The following is a 16,271-nucleotide window of genomic DNA, read 5'->3' as shown; positions in this document are numbered from 1 at the left end:
GAAAAGAGGCTCGGCTGAATGAGAGCAACCTTTTAAAACAACAAGATGGGGGAGGTGTGTGTTCGGGAATCAAAGTGAGTCGAGGGGCCGTGATGGTAAAGCTCTCTTGTGTGGTCCCAGCTTCTCTCTCTCTTTCTCTCCCTCTCCCCTGGCTCTTCCTTCCTCTCTCTCCAATTTTCTCATCCCTCTTTCAGGGCTCTAAGCCTATGGGCTGGCTCGGGCCCTTCCTTACTACACACCCAGCGGGGGGCTTTAAAAAGGCAGGGCCAGAGGTCTCGGCACCCTCACTCGCTCTCTGCCTTTTCGGTGTCGGTGCGCTGAAAGCCGGCCGCCTCAACCTCTCCAGCCTCCGGGTCGCTCGGATTAGAGATGCGGACGCCACGTCGCGGGGCCGACAACCTCCCGCTCATCCTCCTGAGCGCCGTCCTGTTGGCCGCGGGCCGGGCGGCGACGGAGAGCCGAGGTGAGCGGACGACAGACTTATTACTGCTGCCTGCGGTTTGGGATATTAGTGGCATTTTGTGGGCAGACACATGGACACACAAGCAGGCCACCTCAACCTGTGAGAGAGGGAGTGTGTGTGTGTGTGTGTGTGAGGACACACTGTGCTGGAGAACCTCCACCGCGTGGCACTGAGTCAGCGTCGAGCCATAAATATATTTTCTACCTGTTTATGTCCAACGTGGGTTGGCTGTTTGTCTCGTTGTTGGTTTTGTGCGGCAGGAGGAGCGTTCCTGTTTGACCTCCTTCTCTCTGACTCTCAGTGGGAATGAAAGGACTGAAACCAAAGTGTCTTCTTGGCTGCTTTAGACATTTTTACACCTCTTGAGAAATCCGCCTTGTCACCCCAGGCCACATATAATTAAAAGTGATGCATGAGTGTGTACCCACACTTCATTTGAAGCTTTTATGTACACTTCCACGCATGCATAGACCATGATGCAACATGTCCAAGATCCCTTCTCATGTCTCCACAATCTCATCCCCCTCTGTGTATGTGTGTCCGCACAGCAGCACTGCATGCACTGGAGAGGGAACCAGCCTACTGGGATGCTCAGGCCAGGGCGACGCTGGATGCTGCGCTGAAGCTCTGCCCTCTGGAGCACCGGGCCAAGAACCTCATCCTGTTCCTCGGCGACGGTAGGTTATGATGTCATTATGAAATCTATTCCATCCGTTTCTTCCAGTAATGGCAGATACAGCTCAGACAGTGTGTTCGGGTGTTACTGTTACGGTCAGAGGTCTGTGACCAACACACAGGCCTCTGACGACGGCTCCTCTCGCGTTAAGAAGCAAGTGAACGCCTTTTGATTCATTGTTTTTGTTGGTAAAGATATGAACCAGCTTGTGAACCAGGTATTTAACTAAAATAAAAAAACAGGGAGAAAGTGCAAGCTGGATTTCCCAAAAGAGGTCACAAGGTCACAAACATTGAGAGACTGGACACGTTGTTGTGAAAGAAGTGCAATGCGTTGCTTGTATTTTTTAAAATATTTTATATTAAATATTTTATTTATGTCCATATTTCTTGCGAGTATTCTTCTTCACTGCTTTTATCGGCACCATGAGCTGCTGATCAGCTCTCCTCCTGCAAACGTTATTCAAACTAAAAATGTTTAAACAGATTGTGCCACAGAGTCAGTGCTCAGCGATGTCGCATCAGACTGCACACACACACACACACACACACACACACACACACACACACACACACACACACACACACACACACACACAGGACAGGATGAAGCATGCCCTTCGCCTGCATGTCTTTGTGCTATAAAACATAACTGCTGTGGAACAATTTGACGTGATAATGTCTGTGATTCACTGCTTCGTTCACGCTGCTTCTCCTCCTTCTCCTTCTTCTCCTCCTTCTCCTTCTCCTCCTCCTTCGCTCCTCAGCTCGCTCGTTGCTCTCTTTCACTCCCTGAATTTGAACGCTGTGTGTTTGCAAACAGCATCCGACAAATGTCACTCGTCACACCTTTAAGGTGCAGCAGCCGGCTGTCGGCCTGCAGATCTTCTCCGTCGCGCTGCAACCAATCAGTGACCAGACGACTGTTGTCAGGAAACTTTCCATCTGGATCAGATTTGATTGGAAATTTCTCCACAATCATTGTAACTGGTGTGGTATTTTTACAGCCGGTGAGGCATGAAATATATACATTTTTTTGTTGAAAGTGGAGCTGCTTAGTGGAACAGAGACGTCAGAGCGTGTTCCTGCTTTAAGTCACAACGATGATGAAGGGAGGAGAATACAATAGTGGACCACAGGAAGAGATAAAACAGGTCCCGTAATTGTTTTAGAAAATCCAAAGGCAATTACTGCATGTGTTGTGTAATTATGCCAGATTGGGACATCGCAGCTGTACACTTACCCAGGACGTTCGACCAATAGCGGTGTGATTACTCGCCTGCACGAGTCCACGCTGGTCTCTGTGATGAGTGCGTTTAAATACTTTTCCTGGAAAACGATTGGTTTAAATGTCGGATCCATGAGAGGAGTCGGTCGCTTCTTTTGAATGCTTTTATTTAGTTTTAGAGAATTACTGAATATGTGTTTCCTTGAATCTGAGTCTTTTTTTTCAAACAAACACATTTGAACATATCTTCATGGTTTATAGAAATGTTTACAGCCGGGCTCTAATCTGAGCTCGGAGGCAGTTTATATAAGACAGCGAAGGTAAAAGGAGATATAGATAGAGCCTATCAGTGACACTGCCTGTCAATCATTGTCTCCCAGGGATGGGCGTGTCCACCGTGTCGGCCGCTCGGATCCTGCGAGGTCAGATGGAGGGCGCGTCGGGGGAGGAGACGTCGCTCGCCATGGACACCTTCCCATACGTGGCCCTGTCCAAGGTGACGGCGCCGTTGACCTCAAATTATCCAAATGTCGACTACAATACCATTTATCATTATGTTGATGGATTATGAAAGATTATTTTAATATTATTTGTGAATAATGTGTGTGTGCGTGTGTGTGTGAGGCAAATCCAGAGGTCATAGATTGCAATAACATCATAAAAAATCACTCTGACCTGTTTCCTTCTCCTAATTGTAAAGTCTTTTGAAATACATGCATATAAATATGATTTCCACCATTATTACGAACCAAACGTGTTGAAGGAGATGTCACATGACACGAAAAGCCCCAATCAGAAGAGGAGCATGTTCGGGGGCCACCGGTCAATGAGGAATGTGTGAGCATGTTATTCATGTGTATTTCTGGGTAAATCAGTGCAGCGTGACGCAAATGTGACGAGAGAGGGAGGAAAAAAGACTGAGAGGGGATGCATGAGGGGTGGGTGAGGGGCTCAGTGTGTGTGTGTGTGTGTGTGTGTGTGTGTGTGTGTGTCTTTAAACATGTTGCAGCTTGCATGAAACCGTCTCGCTCCAACTTTAAACCTCTGTCTGAAAACTGATGTGAAGGGATTTAGCTAAAAACAGCACTTTAACTGAAAGCGCTGACATTGCGGAACGAGCAGGTTGGATTGAGCTTCAGGAATAATCCCTAAAGTATTGTGGCTCAAGTGTAAGTGATAGGGTGAGTTAGTCTGAGTGCTCAGCGTCTCTGTGCTCTCACTGAGACACCACCGTGCTTCTCCTCTGCAGACCTACAGCGTGGACAAGCAGGTCGCCGACAGCGCCAGCACGGCGACAGCGTACCACTGCGGCGTGAAGGCCAACGCCAAGACGCTGGGCCTCAGCGCCAACGCCGTGGCCTACGAGTGCAACACCACCTTCGGTAACGAGGTCTTCTCAGTGCTACGACGCGCCAAAGCTCAAGGTAAAGACACCTGACGGCCTGCAGGGGTTCGGTGGGAGCGCTGCGCTCTGGGAAGGTTCAACTGGGTTGAATTACGTTCTTATCTCTGGATATGTGATGACTGTATCTGCCTTAAAATAATATACAAGGAATAAAGTTCATCTGCTACTTGAGCGTCACTGGTTCAATGTTCAGAGGAGATTAAGTGCATGGGTGGTTAGGGTGGTGACAATAAAGTTATCCAAAGCAACCATTTGTTTCATTAATGTACTGGATCAACAAGCACGACAAAATACATGTAAAAAGCATTGATTTCTATTTGTCTCTAATTCATTTCAGTTGTAAAAAACTGCAATTACCCCACTGTGGGACTAATGAAGGAATATTTTATCTTAAGTTGAGTATGAGTAAACACTCAATGGATCATTCATAAATAATTGTTCCACCCTTTAGTAAATTAAGTGTTAAATAATGCTTGCAGTTATAATAAAGTGTTATTGTATATTTTGAACAGGAAGTAGAGGAAGTCCTCTGGCTCGGTAACACTTTATAATAACTGCACGCTATGAAGCATCCTTTATGAAGACAGGAGCAATGCTTTATGAATGATTAAATAATGATGAATGTTTACTCCTACTTAACTAATACTCCATAGCGTGCAGGTATAATAACGTGTACAGTTATCAGTGAAGTGGAACCTCTTCCACCTCCTCCAGTCGGGTTCATGGACGCTGGCGACACTTTAACCAGTAACCTCGTCCTCCTTCACGCGTCCAGCTGTCACAACACATCGCCTCCAGTGTTGAGCCTCTGACTCGAGCGTCTCTTCTCGTCCTCGTCCAGGTAAATCCGTCGGGTTGGTGACGACCACCCGCGTGCAGCACGCCTCCCCGGCCGGCGCGTACGCGCACTCCGTCAGCCGCAGCTGGTACAGCGACGCAGATCTTCCCGCCAGCGCCCGGCGACAGGGCTGCGTCGACATCGCGACCCAGCTGGTCACCAACGTCGATATCGATGTACGTGAGGACAATGCAGCTCGGAGCATTTATGTTCCTAACAGCTGAACACCTGGAATGTTCCTCAATGATGTTCTTGCTGCGTGAGACGTCAGGGCCATGAAGTTGAACGGCACTATAAGGGCAGTATAATCCTTCAGTACGAACCGTCATAAACTACTAAATGTAATACTTCCATTGCCTTGCAGGTGATTCTCGGGGGAGGGAGGATGTACATGACACCAAAAGGCACCCCGGACCCCGAGTACCCGACCTCCAACTCTCGCAAGGGCGACCGCAAGGACAAGAGGAACCTCATCGACGTGTGGCTGAAGGCCAAACCAGTAGGATCTCTTCACATCGCTTTCATGGATATTTCCACACATTTTAGGAAATGATTCAAGAGTCTTCTGCTTTGCTTTTTTAGAACAAGAAATCCCACTATGTTTGGCACAGGAAGGAGTTTGATGAGATAAATGTCAAAGCTACTGACCGGCTCATGGGTGGGTATTTTTACTTTCAGCACAATTGGAGCATTTATTTTTATAAACGGGATAGCTCGTGGTACATTTATTATGTTGTCTAGACAGAAACACTACCAATAAAAAGAGCTAATGCTGTAATCTTGGATTGTTTAATGAATAGATATTTTGTTTAATCTAATCTCTGATTTCAAAGGAGTCGCTTTGACTCAATTACATTCTGTAAATGTGATTTCCTTTTTTTTTTCTGTTGGTTCCAGGTCTGTTTGAGCCGAAGGACATGCGATTCGAGGTTTTCCGGAACGACACGCGTGACCCTTCCATCGTGGAGATGACAGAGAAAGCCATACAAATCCTCAGCAAGAACCCCAAAGGATACTTCCTGTTTGTGGAAGATGAGTACATCAAAAGTCCTCTTATATAAAATCTCACCGATCTGGTTACGATGGGAATCACGGCCAAAACGAACTGCAGCACAATCGAACAGATGTTTTTCTTTTAGCTACTGTACTAAAACGAGTCCAGTGTCGTTGTCCTCCAGTGAGATGTTTTGAGGCGGGTCTAATTCACCTGTTTTGGGCCTTTTGTGTTACGAGGGAGAATTGATCACGGGCACCATGACGGCGTCGCCAAGTTGGCGCTGACAGAAGCGGTGATGTTTGACCGCGCCATCCAGCGCGCCGCGCAGCTCACGAGGGAATCGGACACGCTCACCGTGGTCACCGCCGACCACTCCCACGTCTTCACCTTCGGAGGAAGCACGCCTCGAGGGAACCCCATCTTCGGTACGGTTCCACTCGAACCCTCGGGTGCGTCCCGGATTTAAATTGACGTGAAAATCATAAACAGAAACACCAGATTCACAAGGAACAGGCGGGAAAAAGTAAAGCATTTGCACTCAGATGCTAACGCTACATTGGAGATAGTAGAATTATCCAAGAATGACTAGTTTATTACATTCATAAATGGAGGTGGTGGTGCAATATTTCATATGGTGGTTATGTATTTTTGAAGTTCAAAGCTTTGTATTAGTCTCTTGCGAGTCTGTTGGTTTTGCATCCATTTACAGGATAATGTGACAGATATAAATTATAGATATAGATGTTTTATTTCTCGCCTTCGTCTTTTCCTCATTGAGGTCTGGCACCGAAGAAAGCCGACGACAAAATGCCTTTCACCAGCATCCTGTACGCCAACGGGCCCGGTTACGTCCATGTGAACGGCACCAGAGCGAACATCACGACGGTGGATTACTGTGAGCACAAACTAACGCGCTCCAGATGGGCCACTCATTTGAGCTGATGTGTGTACAGCGAGAGAGAACTCGTGTGGTCACGGCTGCATGACATGTGATACTCGTGCCATCGCTGTGCTCCGTTCTCGGCACCTCATTGTGTAAATGTAACCGTACCAGTAACAAGATGTTTGTATTTCTTTGTGGAACACTGGACAGAAATGATCCCGTTCATCCTGCTCTTGTTATGCAACATTTACTTGGACCGTCCAGGCATCAATTACCTTTTTAAAAAAAAACTATTGTCCGATGTGCATCTTGTATTTCATCAAAATTGTTTAATAATCTTCTGAGGGATGAACATGTTCTAATTACATTTAATAAGGCAAATTACATAATATTTCGTGGCTTGCATCCTTTTAAAGCTTTCCAAATGTAATCTCTGGAGTGGAAGATACATGGCAGAGTCGGAGTGAAGTTAATGTGAGCGGACATCATGATTATGATGGTTGTGACACAGCATCTGGTTAGCATTACCAGCGGATGATCCGAGCGGAGCGTTGCCTAAAACAGAGTTTGCTTACATTCTCCACCCGTTTCCCCGCAGACGACGAGGAGTACATGCAGCAGGCCGCCGTCCCATTGGATGCCGAGACGCACGGCGGGGAGGACGTCGCCATCTACGCCAAAGGCCCGATGGCTCACCTCATCCACGGGGTGAAGGAGCAGAACTACGTGGCCCACGTCATGGCCTACGCCGCCTGCTTGGAGCCCTACAAGAGCTGCCCTCCTCACCAGCACAGCCACGCCTCCAGCGGGTGTGCGAGCACGAAGCAGAGCCATCTGGTTGGCCTGTTCGGCCTCCTCTGGTTACTCAGATGACCCCCACACACACACATCAACACACACACTTACACGAATACGTTGTATGCATACAGTGATATGGACACTTGATGCACTTAACATTCATTGAGTACATGCAAACACAGCGTGTTGACAGAAATACTCTCACACGTCCTGATCACACGGTGTAGTCACATGAGCTTGTACATGCAGGCTTTAACTTGCATGTAGTGGCTCTCATTACAATACAAACAGGCAAACAGTGGAGGCGAGACATAAACAAATATGAAAACACTATTTCACACAAAGGCTCTGTAAGACACACTTCATGTAACTGTTGCCATTGTACTTTATACAGACTATTACAGACAACATGACTACTAACTTGCACTAACTATTTCTTTCATTAGTTATCTTGATTTGTATACTTAAACGTTCAATACTTTGTGAGCGCTGTGCTCTTTTAGAGCTCGTTAACACCTGCAAGGAGCCGTGATTTACCGTTTACATGCAGTATTAATGTGAGTCTTCACCCAGAGTAACTCCAGGCAGGCAGAGGGCTCAGTGTTCAGCTGCTGGACATCCAGACACACAACTGCTGCTGTGCATGATCGTCGTGGTCCGGATGGAATACATGACGATATGATTGCGACAGGAACTTGAACTACGAAGCGTTGTGTCGCGCCGAGCTGCAACACCGACGGACCGAACCAGAACTCTCTTTGAATTTTCCTTCATCAAGTTTGTGTCTTGACCTCGTTGGTTCCGTGTACATCTGGTCACTTGATTTATAATCTGTTTGGACTGTACATGAATGTATTTTGTAAACAAATATTTTTGTCAATGTATTTTTATACTGTTTTGCAAATCTTACTTAAATACGAATGAGAAGAAAACAAACTTTTCTTGTTTGGTCCTTTCTCCATTTTGACAAATTGCTAAAATAAATATGAGTCAAATGAATGTTTTTGCATGAATTCATACACATTGACCTTTCAGAAATCGTGCCACGCTGCACAACAAGAGAGAAAACAATCTCATATTAAAAGCAAATGATGGCAAAGACCATGTGGTGACGATCAAGACCATTCTGTGTATCAAACACAAGCCTTTAAAAGTTGTGTCCCTCTTGTGCTCATTTCCATTTTCCTAAATTATTTTATTGAGTTATTTTGCTGTAAGATTTCCAAAACGCTGATTCTGACCAAATGAAGCTGTCACCATGTGACGGTCTGTCTGAACCACACGGCGCGTTAGAGGAACACTGCTGAGGATTGTTTTACCACACGGCTGAACAACATCCCACTGATGGACAGTTGGACCGGACTCATCTTGCTGCGGTCGCTCAAACTGAGGAGCTCTTTGACGTTGCCTCCAGATGAACCTCCAGATGAACTCCTCCAGCAGCTTTTTGGACCCCATCACTTCTATTGAAAACATGCTATTCCCCCCACAGCAACCTTTCTAATGGTCAGCCTTCCAGAAGGTCTTCCAGAAGGTTTTAAACTTCCAGCCACATGACCATCTTCACTCCCACCAGCTCCATGAACCTTCCAGCCTGAGGTCAGGTCGTCCTGAGCGAGCCGACAAACCGAAGCGATCCAGAGGTCACATGTCAAAGCAACGGAGAAGCAGGTGAGATGTGTCTTCTTGTTGCTGGGGCCTTTGGGACCTTAAGGACGTTTCAGGGCCTTAGAGTCATTCACTGCTTTTAAATCTAACCCTAAAACTCACCTCCAATGTGAAGCGTTAACCCTGCATTCTCTCTGCTGGCCAGCAGGGGGCGCCTCCTCTGGTTGCAGAAAGAAGTCTGATTGTTTGACCCTGTTTCTCCCTTGATGGATTACCTCTGTCTCAAGTGTTGGTTTCAAGTGTCCTTCAATACAGCCTGATGCATTTAATAAATGATGCTCAATAAACCGGCTGTGCTCCTTTAGGGCACGCCACCTTGTGATTGACAGCTCTCTACAGCTAAGAAGTGTACACGCCACTAATTTGCAGTCTGAATGTGGTCACTTCAGTTCACTGGTTGCAGAAAATGAAAGAAATGAAAACCAAGATGGCAACAACCAGAATGTCAAACTCAAGAATTCAAAACAGCAAATCACAAATTCAACTTGTGTGTGAAGCACCTGGAGATTTTATTTGTATTTTAAAGTTTTCTTTATTCTTATTCTTCGTCTTCTTATTTTTGTTATACATAATTAGTTCATCTGTTCAAAAACAGAGGCCTACGTGTTAATATTAGATGTCTATTTCACATTTTCAAAGTAATAAATAATAATGTTGTGACATTAAACTGTAAGTGATTATTTATTGTGGCTATAATATCATTGATTAAAGCTGCTGGTTAACATTTAAGATAAAGTGTGCGTTTTGACCTTCCTTCAACTAATAAACACAACAATAAAAAGATTACTGGATCATTCAATCACTGTTTAGATGAATGATTATGAAACCTTATGGCTGCGTTAGGAGGCTCCAGCGTGTGACCTTTGCTCCTTCCTTAAAGCTATAAAGCAAAAGCACTTCTGGGCTTTTTACTTCACATATACTCAACGCCATGGCCCGCCAACAAAAACTCCTTTTTACTGGATTATTGATTTTTATTTCAACGCAGAGGACTTTGTCCATTTCAGGTAAGAACTGTTATCTTGCTGCTGTTAGACGATAGTTTAGTGTCTGGAGGAAATAAGAATCACTTTTAATTTCAGGTGAAACATGCACATCTGTATTCTTTCCACCTGTCGCACGACACAAACGACCAAAAGTTACACGAGCTAAAGAATGATTTTATTTCTAACTGAGTGTGTGTATAAAATACATTGTCTTTTCTGCCTTTCAGAGGAAGAGCTTCATGCCAGCTACTGGAACAACAAAGCGAAGGCGTCTCTGGACGCCGCCCTGAATGTGAAGCCTAACCTTTACAAAGCCAAGAACGTGGTCTTCTTCCTGGGGGACGGTGAGTCTCTTCCCTTACAGTTCAGTTTGTTTGTTGAGGTGAGAAGACGCCGTTATCACTTCATTAGTACATTCACTAATGTCGGGAGGGAATGCAATGCAACCCGAACGCCTGATGTGACCCCGAAAGCAGGACAGCTTTGTGGGGAGAAGGAGATGGACGTCAGCGAGTGTTCAGCAGTAGTCATTACTGCCTGGAAAGCGAAGCGTAACTAAAGAAAGTGAAGCTGAACCGCAGTCCACCCTGCAGGGGAAGATGTTTCCACATGTTCTCTGAACTGATATGACCAGAAAAGGTCAATCGCTCCAACAAGTATAGAAAGGACATTTTAGAAACTGGTCTTCTATTAAATTAGTTTCAACTCCCCTTCGTTCTTTAATCTCTGAGCTGGTTTTACATTTAAACTTCAGCCGTGACACTCACAGTTAAACTGATCACTGTTGTTGCTTCTGGAAATTACTCCCTGATCCAAATTAATCGATCAATTATGGATTTATGGTTGCAGCTGGCTCCGCTAAAGATGTTATCAGTGTTTGGGATTGGTCAGTAACATTTAATCAGTCCATAATTGATATGTTTGTGAAAACAAGTTGTGCCGGTAACGACTTGGAACTTTAGAACTGGCAGTGAATGTGACTTTGACGTTTGATTTATTTTATAGATCAATGTTTAACCTAACGGTCACCTTGATAAACATTATGGCCTCCTGGGAAAATACAGACCAAGAGAAAAAAGGTGATTTGTTTGAGCAAATAGTTAATATAATAATATAATAAACAAATGTTGGACATGATGCCTGGACTTCTCTACAAATGTATGATGTATATCTGTATGCATAGTGCTGTAAATGTGGAATAGTGCATATTCTCCACCATTTGTGATTGTAAATAACTCGGATGTCCTTCATCACCTTTTAAACTCTCGTCAGCTGAGCCGGGTGAGCGTCGCGCTGCACAATGACGGCCCTGTGCCGGCCCGGCCTGTGTTTTCTAAAACTCAGGTGTGTCTCCACCTGCTTCCAGGTATGGGCATACCGACGGTGACTGCAGCCAGGATCCTCAAAGGCCAGTTGGCAGGACACTCTGGAGAAGAGACGAGTCTGGTTATGGATACCTTTCCACACCTGGCGCTGTCCAAGGTCAGCCCGCTCGCCCGACACGTTCACATTTAAACTTTCCCAATGAGGATGAGACGCATTTCTTTAGTTATAGAAACACCAATGTTGTAAAATACAACATATCTATTGCATCATAATGAAGCAGAGTGTGCGTTAAAGCCACGACGTCATAGCTTATCTTTGAAGTTATATCTCATATTGCAGCGGTGATGCTTTCTGGAGTTATATTGTACAAGTTAACGTCAATGTTCTTCACCTGGTGGAGACGATTCCCCGTCTGCATGGTGAGCAATAGTTTGATTATTTATTTTCAAATTGTTATCCAAAACAGACTAGACTACAGCGTGCTGCATTCATGCAAGCCGATTATGTTTCGCCTCTTCTGCAGAATGTGGAATCGTGTGGCTGTTATTATAATCATGTCATGTGTGACACAAGCAGCCTGTTTTCAATCCAGCGTCTGACTCTCGGCCTCTCGGCTCACGCGATGTCATCAAAATCCATGAAAGGACAATAAATCCTTCAATGCAGGCAGTATTGTCAGCGTTAATAATATAAAGATAATATGTGTCTTCCATGAATGTAAAATATGATGAAAGGCAAGCACTGAATTGAGTTTAGGAAAGTAAAATAACAGGATTGGAGCCTCAAAATATTATTTTTTATTACAAACACATCAATTGCAGTTGTTACTATTCCTAAACTCAAATGTATTGCTTGTGTGAGTTGAGGGTGCATGTACTGAGTCCACAGGATATAATCTGGGTGTAAATAACTGGACCTTAACATCTGCTAAATGCCCGAGATGATAAATACTCACGTTAATGAGTGTGAATACTTTCGGCCCCTGCAGACGTACAATGTGGACCAGCAGATGCCGGACAGCGCCGGCACCGCCACAGCTTACTTGTGTGGCGTGAAGGCCAATTACGGCACGATGGGCGTCACCGCCGCGACCCCGAGGGGCAACTGCAGCGCGACGTACGGGAACGAAGTCTCATCAATTCTGAAACGAGCCAAGAAAGCAGGTAGGCTCACTTTGGACGGGTTTCATGCTGTCGGACTGTAGGATGAGTTATTGTTGATGGTTATTCATCAGAATAACCAGTATAATCAGTATTACTCTGGACATATTATACATTTATGCTGGTTTGTACGTGTTAAGAGGATGCAAGGCCGCTGTCACTCACACCATGTGACCTAACCTTCTATGTACTTCAAGAGCCATTAAAAACATTCGTATAAAAGGTGAATAATAAGACAGTTCACAGTGTGTGTCCTATATACATCCATGTCAATGTATGTGGTTGACAGCTGCTTTGTGTGTTGCAGGAAAGTCTGTGGGAATTGTCACTACGACCCGAGTGCAGCATGCATCTCCCGGTGCGAACTACGCCCACACTGCCGACCGAGGCTGGTACTCTGACTCCGACCTCACCGCCGAGGCCATTAAAAATGGCTGCCGGGACGTCGCTTACCAGATGGTTCACAACACAGAGATTAATGTAAGCAGCAGGCCAGCGACTCGATAGGATTCATACAGTATACGGCCATGCATGTTGTCATGCACAACCTCTCTAGTCAGAATCTGTCGGGTGAGCACAGACCAAACAGGAAGTCTGGCTCTCTTTATTTACGACTTCTTCATTTTCTATACCTTGACAGAGAGCTTTCATTGAAACCTTTGAACCGTCTTTCTTACCCAGTAAGTCAACAATGTGATCGTTCACAGGGGATTTGATGATTGATTAACTTGCAATAACGTGAACTTGCATCTCAAACTAAACGGTTGTTTGGAAAACACATGTAGAGTGAACCAGCGAGGCAGAGAGGATGACATCACTGCGGACTGGAGAGTCTGCTGAAAGCTGAGAAAGCAAAGCATGTGTTGTACAACACGGTGTCATTTGACTGCAGGTCATTCTCGGTGGAGGTCGTCGGTACATGTTTTCGAATTCCACGCCAGATCCTGAGTACCTGACTGCCAGAGGAGACCGCAACGATGGACAAGATCTTGTTGCAACGTGGTTGAAGAACAAAAAGGTACGTGTTCCTCTGGCTGCGACTACATTGTTTAACGGGTTGTTGAAAAAAGGTTTCCTCCCCCTACCCTCCCAAAAACTGCCAATGAATGTGCTTGTTTTTATTCATTACATACAGAATGCTAAATATGTTTGGAACCGAACCGAATTTAATGCTGTCGACCCTGAAAACACAGACTTCCTGATTGGTAAGATGAGCTATTTCCTTGTTTCTTCCCGTGTGTATCTCTGCAAGTTTGTTTGGTAAACTTTTTGTTTACAAATTACTTTTAGTTCATTTTTAAGAAAAACTGAAAGTGTGCACATTTAATCATATAGAACTGACACTGCCAGCTCTATTAAAACCAGTGGGAAAATATTTCTCAGTTGTTTTTTGTACTTGTTTTTTTTTATTCAGGCCTCTTTGAGCCCAAAGATCTCCGTTTCGAGTTGGAGCGCGATGCATCCATGGACCCGTCCCTCACGGAGATGATGGAGAAAGCGATTAAGATCCTCAGCAAGAACCCGAATGGATTTTACCTCTTTGTAGAAGATAAGTGTCATCGTATACATATTTCCCTGCTTAGTCTTGGCCTTTTGACACCATGAATTATCTACTCCAAACTCAAAACCATTGACATTTAAAACATCTCTCACCATTCAAAGAAAAGATGTATTATTAATGATATAACAATAAATACAAGGTGCTGATGCTAATCTGAGGAGTTCTTTCTTTTGGACTTTAAGTGGAAGAATTGACCATGGTCACCACGGAGGGAGGGCTAAACATGCTCTCTATGAGGCCGTTGAGTTCGACCGGGCCATCGGGCGAGCAGCCGAACTCACCAGCGAGAGAGACACCCTGACTGTGGTCACTGCTGACCACTCACATGTCTTCGCCTTTGGAGGATATTCTGCCAGAGGAAACTCTGTTTTAGGTAAAATGCACTCTCAGAATTTGATAAGAGCTGAGCTGATGGAGGTTTAATTAGATTTCCAGGATTAACAAGCCTGTAAATGTGTCCTGTGATTGACAGGAGTGTCTCGCTCACTGGCTGAGGACAGAAAGCGCTTCACCACGGCTGTTTATGGAAACGGACCCGGACACCGGGCTGGAGTTCGCCCCGATATGAACGAGACGATTTCCTGTAAGTGAGACAAAGTGATTGAGGAGCTCCATCTTGTGGTGTAACAGAGGAGCTGTTGTGGAGGCTGGAGGAGTCTGTGAATAGTGTGATGGCAATGTCTTTCTGAACCAGAACCTGCTGACTCATATTGAAAAATATGGCATAGCTTTATGGAAATGTTGGTTAATTCATAAGGAGAACAATTGACTTGAGTATAACACCTTTATCAATTGTGTCCTGTGTTTCTCTGCAATGAGCGAGTAGTATTTTATTAGAGCTATGCCCATTTTAAATTATTTGAAAAAATGTGGATATTTTTTCTGGTCAGTAATATAAAAACAGAATGACCAACAATAACTGTTATTATATTATAACTCTAACACTTAATGTATAATGCTCTAGAAACACTTTATCATCCTATAATCATTAAGACGTGTTAGACCATATGATATTTCGTCAGTCAGTCAAAAGACTTGGTGCCGTATACTTATTACTTTATTGATTGTAAACCTTGGGTCTGATTATTGCTAACATAATACAATTATACAGAAGCTATTTTCATTGATACTGTGTCAAAGAGTTAAGGAAGAAGCTGCATTGGATTTCATCATTTCGGAATTTGTCTGTCAGAAAACTACTATAATACTAAAACTACTAAAATACTGTAACTACTATAATACTATACTATAATACTATAACTACTATAATGCTCTTTTTTCCTTTTCTTCCTCAGCGGGTAATGATTACCGTCAGCAGGCGGCGGTCCCTCTGGACTCAGAGACCCACGGCATCGAAGATGTCGCCATCTTTGCCAAAGGTCCCATGTCACATCTCTTCCACGGCGTCCAGGAGCAGAACTACATCGCCCATGTCGTCGCTTATGCCGCCTGCCTGGAGCCCTACGAAGTGTGTGATCTGCCCTCACCCAACCACGCTGGATCCACCCACCCCAGCCTCCTGCTCCTCCTGGCCGGCCTTCTTCTTCTTCCCCTCTGCTCTGTCTGAGATGTCGGCCTTTGAATAACTGTGCTGTCTGACATTTGATTTATACGAATAATTGTTCTTTACATTGTGTTTTCTATGTTCTATTTAAGTGCTGTAGAGTCGCACAACTTTCAGATCACCGACATTTTAAGTCATTTCTTCTTGTCCGGATAACCTTGTTGTGAAATCGACCAATTCCTCAAACAGCCACGATTTGCTCACGTTTACATGACAATAAAGCTCTTAATTGATAATTTGATAATGTTGCATTACTGCATAGAGGCATGACTTGCAACACCCCATTAAAAATATTTAGGAAATATAAGCAGCAAAGTGTGAGTGTGTATAGTGGAGGAAGGTGTCTGGTGTGTTTAAGGGGCTTGTCCGTGTCTTGCTGCTGAAACATAACTTAATATAAAAGGGTCCAATAAAAAAAGTTTAGAAAAGTGCTTTACAGAGAAGCAAAGCATAGTCATACATAACATCAATCAATACCGGTAAACAAAAAAAGAGCAATACCATAAAGGCAATGAATACAACAAAAACAAACAAATAACCCAAAAGAGCAAATGGAATAAAACATATAAAAAACAGGGAACAAAAGAGCTGCATGAAAAGACATAAAAGGACAAACAAAAAAATAGCTAATCTTAAGAAACCACTTACATTTAGTCTAACATTGGCGTAAAGAGGCGATAAGCAGCACAGTGATAAGTATAATGCAAACGTTGAATGAA

General features: G+C 44.4%; 2 protein-coding genes across 2 annotated transcripts; both read left to right on the top strand.

Moving 5' to 3' along the window:
- Positions 1–369: 369 nt before the first annotated feature.
- Positions 370–7,362, top strand: LOC137793516 (intestinal-type alkaline phosphatase-like). Its single transcript, XM_068589721.1, has 11 exons — positions 370–463; positions 1,012–1,140; positions 2,747–2,862; positions 3,616–3,790; positions 4,613–4,785; positions 4,974–5,108; positions 5,192–5,267; positions 5,507–5,641; positions 5,840–6,031; positions 6,385–6,501; positions 7,088–7,362. The coding sequence occupies exons 1-11, from the start codon at positions 370–372 to the stop codon at positions 7,360–7,362; spliced, it is 1,617 nt and encodes a 538-aa protein (XP_068445822.1).
- A 2,524-nt stretch (positions 7,363–9,886) lies between these two features.
- Positions 9,887–15,555, top strand: LOC137793507 (intestinal-type alkaline phosphatase-like). The gene is made up of 11 exons (XM_068589708.1): positions 9,887–9,962; positions 10,169–10,285; positions 11,308–11,423; positions 12,256–12,430; positions 12,735–12,907; positions 13,320–13,445; positions 13,563–13,632; positions 13,842–13,980; positions 14,171–14,361; positions 14,461–14,571; positions 15,284–15,555. The coding sequence occupies exons 1-11, from the start codon at positions 9,887–9,889 to the stop codon at positions 15,553–15,555; spliced, it is 1,566 nt and encodes a 521-aa protein (XP_068445809.1).
- The last annotated feature ends 716 nt before the right edge of the window (positions 15,556–16,271 follow it).

The sequence above is a fragment of the Clinocottus analis genome, unplaced genomic scaffold, assembly GCF_023055335.1.
Source record: "Clinocottus analis isolate CAN_PGR_092001 unplaced genomic scaffold, fCliAna1.0.p SCAF_23, whole genome shotgun sequence".
Classification (NCBI taxonomy): domain Eukaryota; kingdom Metazoa; phylum Chordata; class Actinopteri; order Perciformes; family Cottidae; genus Clinocottus; species Clinocottus analis.
Note: the sequence above shows the minus strand (reverse complement) of the source record. Positions and strands in the feature narration are given on the sequence as shown.

Bases quoted from the DNA above. Each gene is read 5' to 3' on its own strand.
- LOC137793507 (XM_068589708.1), top strand. From the start codon at position 9,887: ATGGCCCGCCAACAAAAACTCCTTTTTACTGGATTATTGATTTTTATT. The intron at 12,908-13,319 runs GTAAGCAGCAGG...ATTTGACTGCAG, and splicing joins TTCACAACACAGAGATTAAT to GTCATTCTCGGTGGAGGTCG. The intron at 14,572-15,283 runs GTAAGTGAGACA...TTTCTTCCTCAG, and splicing joins TATGAACGAGACGATTTCCT to CGGGTAATGATTACCGTCAG.
- LOC137793516 (XM_068589721.1), top strand. From the start codon at position 370: ATGCGGACGCCACGTCGCGGGGCCGACAACCTCCCGCTCATCCTCCTG. The intron at 5,268-5,506 runs GTGGGTATTTTT...TGTTGGTTCCAG, and splicing joins AGCTACTGACCGGCTCATGG to GTCTGTTTGAGCCGAAGGAC. The intron at 5,642-5,839 runs ATGAGTACATCA...CTTTTGTGTTAC, and splicing joins ATACTTCCTGTTTGTGGAAG to GAGGGAGAATTGATCACGGG.